General features: G+C 40.8%; 1 protein-coding gene across 1 annotated transcript; it reads left to right on the top strand.

Annotated features, from left to right (window-relative positions):
- The first annotated feature begins 392 nt into the window (after positions 1-392).
- FUCA1 (alpha-L-fucosidase 1) lies at positions 393-5,071 on the top strand. Its single transcript, XM_053454617.1, has 8 exons — positions 393-779; positions 1,651-1,785; positions 1,869-2,006; positions 2,275-2,380; positions 3,035-3,235; positions 3,376-3,566; positions 3,896-3,995; positions 4,165-5,071. The coding sequence occupies exons 1-8, from the start codon at positions 397-399 to the stop codon at positions 4,303-4,305; spliced, it is 1,395 nt and encodes a 464-aa protein (XP_053310592.1). The 5' UTR covers positions 393-396; the 3' UTR covers positions 4,306-5,071.
- Positions 5,072-7,127: the final 2,056 nt, after the last annotated feature.

Genomic DNA, 7,127 nt, shown 5'->3' with positions numbered 1-7,127 from the left:
TTTACGTAAATCTCATTTGAACTATAGGTTTACAAATACATGAGAGAGAGAGAGAGAGAGAGAGAGAGAGAGAGAGAGAGAGAGAGAGAGAGAGAGAGAGAGAGAGAGAGAGGAGAGAGAGAGAGAGAGAGAGAGAGAGAGAGAGAGAGAGAGAGAGAGAGAGAGAGAGAGAGAGAGAGAGAGAGAGAGAGAGAGAGAGAGAGAGAGAGAGAGAGAGAGAGAGAGAGAGAGAGAGAGAGAGAGAGAGAGAGAGAGAAAAAGAGAAAGAGATACGGAGGGACGGATGTCAGGTACTAAAGGTCAGGTGATGGGACGCTGACAGGTAGAGGCTCCAACTTGCCGCTAGTGGGCGGTGACTGCGAGGTGCGCCTTTAATAGGAGGGTGGTTCCGGTCACATGACAGAACTTGTGACAGTTCTGATTATAACAATGGAAGCCGTTCGATGTTCCCTCGGCTTCCTTGTTCTGGCTGTCCTATCGTCCACGGTCGTCTCCAAGTATGAGCCGAACTGGGACTCGCTGGATAAACGGCCGCTGCCGCCATGGTTTGACGAGGCCAAGTTCGGGATATTCCTGCACTGGGGCGTCTTCTCGGTGCCGTCCTTTGGCAGTGAATGGTTCTGGTGGAACTGGCGGCAGGAGAAAAACAAGCAGTACGTGGAGTTCATGGAGTCTAACTACCGGCCGGGGTTCACTTACGCCGACTTCGCCCCTGAGTTCACCGCAGAGTTCTTTAACCCGGACGCCTGGGCAGACCTGTTCGTGGCGGCCGGAGCACGGTAAGGCGATTTGAGGGGAATGCCTGCTTAGCTTTAAGGGAGATCGGGGTTGCACAGGGGAGCTGTGTAATTATGCACCGTGTCAGGCGAGCTGCTGTGGTTGTTGGCATGCTGTCCGTTTAATGGTGCGATCAGCGGCTGTAACGTGTTCTGGCAGTTGGAAATGGGACATAAATGATGTTAAAGACAATAAATGTGCTTCTATACAGACATCAGTGTTCAGTGGCTACAATGTAATTATTGTGCCACCTATATGGTATTGGGGCATAATGACAGTGCCCATAACATAGCACAGAGAGGTATCTGGGTGCAGTTTACCCCTTTTTGTTCATGGTGTATAACCCCATTCGTTAGGGCATCTTTTAAAACATGCATGGTACTTGGTGGCTGTTCTCCCTCCAGTCTACATTCTGATTGTTTTTGTCTTGTTTGTGGAGCACATATAGAACAGATGAAGAAGGTGGGTATAAAACTATCTGCAAAAGCTGCATATTCGGAATTTGAATGGTTAAACGGATGTTCTTAACCGATTTACTACTCTGGCCCGCATCTTCCAGAATTTATACCAATATAATCTAAATAAACAAGCGCCAAGCGCTTCCTATTGTGAGGTTGGCAATGGTGCATGACGAGGAGAGAACTCGTGTGCAACAGCAGCACAACAATAGGACTTTGCCACACAAACAGCAAAGCATAAACGCCAAGAAATTAACTATCAAATACACGGAAGGAAACAACCAAGCTGTATGCGTGAATGTGGTATAATAAACACTTAAATGGTCCTATTGCTAATTTGATGTTTCTGATAAGGAAAGTGCACGGTTCCAACCTAAGATCAAACTTGTACACTTTTTTTTTTTTTGTCATCCAGTTATGTTGTCTTAACCACTAAGCACCATGAAGGTTTCACCAACTGGGGTTCTCCAGTGTCCTGGAACTGGAACTCTGTGGACACCGGGCCGCACCGTGACCTTGTAGGAGACCTGGGAAATGCACTGAGGAAACGGTGGGTTGTTGATCATGGCGTTCAATCAGTTTTTGCTCAGTGCAGGTTATGTATATAATGTTACTGTATGTTTTATGTTTTAGGAATCTTCGCTATGGACTGTATCATTCGTTACTGGAGTGGTTCCACCCACTTTATTTAATTGACAAAAAGAATGGCTTCAAAACTCAGTATTTTGTGTTTTCAAAGACCATGCCTGAACTATATGACCTGGTAACAAGGTAAGATACACCTCATGATATAATCCTCCTGATGCATTATTTTTCTGACATGTCATATGGGTCCCCCCACCCCACCCAAACACCCTCCTCATCTGTTGCCAAAGCTGTTGGCTTGTTGTAAATGATTGCATGAAGTTATCAAGCTGCGCAAACAAAATATTGTCACTGAGTCTATCTATTCACTTTTAAATGGCTTAAAAAAAGTACATAATTTATTTAAGTATTGTGTGTCTCCGTGTACACTATTTATTATTTTTCTTTCAAAAAGGTACAAGCCAGATATAATCTGGTCAGATGGAGACTGGGAATCACCAGACACCTACTGGAACTCCACCGATTTCTTGGCCTGGCTATACAATGAAAGTCCTGTAAAGGTATATAGATCTTTCACCACTTGTGTCTTACATTCATCATATACACACACCATACGTAAGGTAGATGAATGCACACAAGGTCTGTTTTCTATGAAGATGTTCGGTGTAATTTGCGATATATTGTTAAAATGCTAATTTCTAGGCATTACTAGGTAATTCATATAAATCCTTTTGGAGGCTCAGTACATGAATTACCTAGTGGGACAGGTTTGCCAACAGTGGCAAATAGCATGCCACCAACACAGGGCTCTTTCATTCCTAGATTAAGTGATTCATTCATTTCCTTAACTGTAATGCCATTAAATCTTGTGATGGCTTGGACATTTTCTCATGCTAGATAAGTATGAAGTACAATGTATGCATTTCCTTAAGTAAATTGTAAACCATGTTTCAATAACCTCACATAAGATATATCATGATTTAAAACTATAGCATTTTGCACCAACAAAACTAAAAGCTGCCTCAAAACTCCCCAGTTTAACAGATTAAGTTGTAGTTGAGTTATTGCTTAAAGATGTTGAAAGGTGACACGTTCACTCTTTAAACCTTATTGACAGTGACACCCGTTTATAAGCCTTTTGGTTTATATTGACATATGTGGTAATCCCAGGTCAGCATTTTCTGTATAAGATATTGCATGTGTTCTAAACTTAGGACACAGTAGTGGTGAATGACCGATGGGGTAGTAACTGCTCCTGCCACCATGGTGGATATTACAACTGCGCTGACAAATTCACACCCAGCACCTTGCCAGATCACAAATGGGAGAAATGCACTTCAGTCGACACGTTCTCCTGGGGATACAGGCGCAACATGCAGCTTAATCAGCTGATGGGTGAAGGGAACATCATTAAAGTGAGTATAAGCCACATCTGTGATTGTTGTGCAGTAAATTGTACGTATATCATTTACCCCTTTTTATTTATTGCATTTGATATGAACCAAGTACTGGTGTTCTATTCTGTCACTTCATGCGTGACTTTCACATCCCACAGGAACTGGTGCAGACAGTGAGCTTTGGAGGAAATTATCTTCTTAATGTGGGACCTAGCAAGGATGGTTTGATCATGCCCATATTTCAGCAACGTTTGCTTGCTGTTGGAAAATGGCTGAGCATTAATGGCGAGGCAATCTATGCTAGCAAGCCCTGGCGAGTGCAGAAGGAGAACTCGACAGACAGTGTCTGGTATGTGTGCCACCTAAAAACGTTATCACATTGTATATAGACTTGCTGTATCTTAGGGCCTCAGGAGAGCAATAAAACCTATAACACTACATATAAAATTCTATTTAATGCACCTTAGTTGTGGCTTTCCAGCTGTACAGCTCAGGCAACTAACGATTATGGGGTAGTCCAAAAAATGACTTGAGGACAATTAATAGGCCAGTTATGACCTACAGAATGAGGGGACATGCCCGATTCATGCGATAATCCTTTGCATGCTCTGGTTCATCCTTCTGTTCTTTCTACAAGGCACAGTAATGTTTTTATAAATATTTAAATGTATTTTGTAGGTACACTAGCAAGGAGTCCTGTGTATACGCTGTCTTCCTGAGGTGGCCAGAAGACAATATACTGAAACTGGCTTCTCCTAAACCAACCCCAAACACAGCTGTGAGTATGCACGAAAGTTTCTCGGCTACAACATGTTCAGCTAAAACGTGTAGTGTAGTGCTTTTTTTATGATGGCAGAATCTAGCATTTTATTTTTAAACTATTGATTAATTATAAACTTCATGGTTGTGATGATATTAATAATGTGGCTTAATTCTGCTTGTTGCAGGTAAAGATGCTTGGATTTACTGCAGATCTGCATTGGAAATCAAGTCCAGAGGGAGGTCTTGTCATTCAGTTGCCCAGTATTCCTCCAGGAACCTTCCTTGTAGAATATGGATGCACTTTAAGACTGCAAGGAGTGATTTAGGAGACTTGCTGCACGAGGGTGAAGTTATCATATTGAGAAGTCTGCAATTTGCAGCCCATGTTTTCTAGTATTCCATAAACCGGGACCAGTTTTGGGAAATCAGTAATCCTGTGTTTAATTAGATGTTACCGTTAAAGATGAGGTGTAATTGTTTTGGGTTTCGTTTTCAGCTCTGATTTTTATAAGCAAACAACTTGTTTGAGCTCCTTCTGTTACAGAAGGTGGTGTATTCGGCACTATATACTTCTTTTTCAGATTAATTGCTGCCATAACCTTTGTGATTGTATGTTTGTTTTTGTACATGGCAGCCGTGAACAGCATTGAAAGATTGTCTGTAAACCAAAGTTTCTATAGATGGGGCACCTGCCTTACTCCATTTATGTGCCCCTCTGCTTACTCCTGGGTGATTCCTCATGCTGTAAATGGAAATTGCACTTCTTGTCGGGAATCCTCAATGCACAGCGCAATGGAGTTTCTCAAACTCAAAACATACAGCATGTTCTCACATTGAGAAACTCCATATGGGCTGTACTTGCCATGTGAATATTACATCTGAATATCATTTCTGTTGTGTCTTCTGTCTTACAGGAAGAACTGACCTGTTCTAAGACCTCTTTATTTGCACTTCTGCTAATTGAAATACAGTAATTCAGCATTTTTCTGTTTTTACATGATTGTATTCCATTTGATTACTTGATTTCATTTGTAAGATTAATATAAATTTTTGAATATATTTGTCCAAGAAGACAAATTATTTTCTACCAAACATGTGTCTGTGCAGTTTTATTATTTATTTTTTTTTAAATCACTATCTATTAAAGAAGCATTAAAAGACTAGTTATGATTAGTGAACTTTGAAATAGACAACATTGTTTTTAGGATTTCCTGATGCTTAGATTACAATAATAGATGCAATGGAACAAAGTAAGATGAGTAAATATATTATTAGGAAGTGGCTCAACTTCTCTTTAACCCATTTGTCTGACTCCAACCCCTTATTACTGAGAGAATTTTTTTGCCCGTTATGTACATATTTCACTTAAATCAGATCAAGAAGTAGAGTGGCTTAAACCGTTTCTCAATGGCAGCATTACATAGTGGTTCTCTGTTCTTCAACCAACCAAGCTTCTAATGGAGGTGTGCGGATGTATGGGCTAATATAAACAAGGTTACTACAAGCATGTTAACTGAGTTGTTTAACTCTCAAGTAGGTAAAGGCAACCTAGGATGAAAATATAATTTACATTTATCTTGCATCCCAATAAGTAGTGTTGTTTTCTGTGGCACCTGATTTTCATTTTGCACAAATTGTGGAGTGGCCCTCACTGTGATTTTCTCGTATCTACTTGGGGCAATAATTGTTTGTAAACATTTGTATCGCTGGCTACTGAAACCTAAAAATGAATGGCAATGGCTTTTTATGACCATTGGAACAATAGTGATATTTGTGCCAGCACAGCACATTTGTTTTGCTTTTGAGGTTCAAGATTTACGCTATTGGTGCAAGTTGGATTCCTGAAATGGATCTTTTAAATCCTTTACATTTACAATTGTGCTCAAAAGATTGCATATGTACTATTTTTAAAGAAAACACGAGTGAGCAGGCAAAACACATTTCTTTTATTTCTGATGGGATTCATATTCAACTGTAGGTTATAACAGAATGGCACAATCATAAAACAAAACATGGGAACAAGAATGAAATGACCCCTGTTCAAAAGCCTGCATTAGTTCTTAATGTTGTGTTTTGCTCCCTTTAACATCACTTACAGCGAGCAGTCTTTTGTAATGGTTATCTATGAGGCCCCAAATCTTGCAGGTGGTATAGCTGCCCATTCCTCATGGCAAAATGCTCCTGGTCGTGCAAAGTCTTTGGCTCAATGATATTAAGGTCAGAAGACTGTGATGGCCACTCTAGAACCTTCACCTTTTTCTGCTGTAACCACTGGAGGGTCCACTTGGCCTTGTGCTTCGGGTCATTGTCATGCTGGAAAGTCCAAGAGCGCCCTGTGCGCAGCTTTCGTGAGGAAGAATGCAAATTGTCTGCCAGCATTTTCTGCTGCGTTCATCTTGCCATCAATTTTTACAAGATTCCCTGTGCGTTTAGAGCCCCCACCCTGCTTCACAGTGGGGATGGTATTCTTCGCTATAGGCCTTATAGGCAGCGCTTACGGTCATAACCATAAAGCTCTATTTTTTATCACAGTGTGCCAGAAGCTGTGAGGCGTGTCAAGGTGTTGTCGGGCGTATTTTACCTGGGTTTTTTGTACAAATTGTGGAGTGGCCCTCACTGTGATTTTCTCGTATCTACTTGGGGCAATAATTGTTTGTAAACATTTGTATCGCTGGCTACTGAAACCTAAAAATGAATGGCAATGGCTTTTTATGACCATTGGAACAATAGTGATATTTGTGCCAGCACAGCACATTTGTTTTGCTTTTGAGGTTCAAGATTTACGCTATTGGTGCAAGTTGGATTCCTGAAATGGATCTTTTAAATCCTTTACATTTACAATTGTGCTCAAAAGATTGCATATGTACTATTTTTAAAGAAAACACGAGTGAGCAGGCAAAACACATTTCTTTTATTTCTGATGGGATTCATATTCAACTGTAGGTTATAACAGAATGGCACAATCATAAAACAAAACATGGGAACAAGAATGAAATGACCCCTGTTCAAAAGCCTGCATTAGTTCTTAATGTTGTGTTTTGCTCCCTTTAACATCACTTACAGCGAGCAGTCTTTTGTAATGGTTATCTATGAGGCCCCAAATCTTGCAGGTGGTATAGCTGCCCATTCCTCATGGCAAAATGCTCCT

This window comes from Spea bombifrons, chromosome 2, assembly GCF_027358695.1.
Source record: "Spea bombifrons isolate aSpeBom1 chromosome 2, aSpeBom1.2.pri, whole genome shotgun sequence".
In the NCBI taxonomy this organism is placed as follows: Eukaryota; Metazoa; Chordata; class Amphibia; order Anura; family Pelobatidae; genus Spea; species Spea bombifrons.
Note: the sequence above shows the minus strand (reverse complement) of the source record. Positions and strands in the feature narration are given on the sequence as shown.

What these genes read in the sequence shown, in the direction of transcription:
- FUCA1 (XM_053454617.1), top strand. Translation starts at nt 397, where the DNA reads ATGACAGAACTTGTGACAGTTCTGATTATAACAATGGAAGCCGTTCGA. An exon ending in GGAAATGCACTGAGGAAACG is followed by an intron (nt 1,786 to 1,868) that starts GTGGGTTGTTGA and finishes TTTATGTTTTAG; the next exon opens with GAATCTTCGCTATGGACTGT. An exon ending in CTATATGACCTGGTAACAAG is followed by an intron (nt 2,007 to 2,274) that starts GTAAGATACACC and finishes TCTTTCAAAAAG; the next exon opens with GTACAAGCCAGATATAATCT.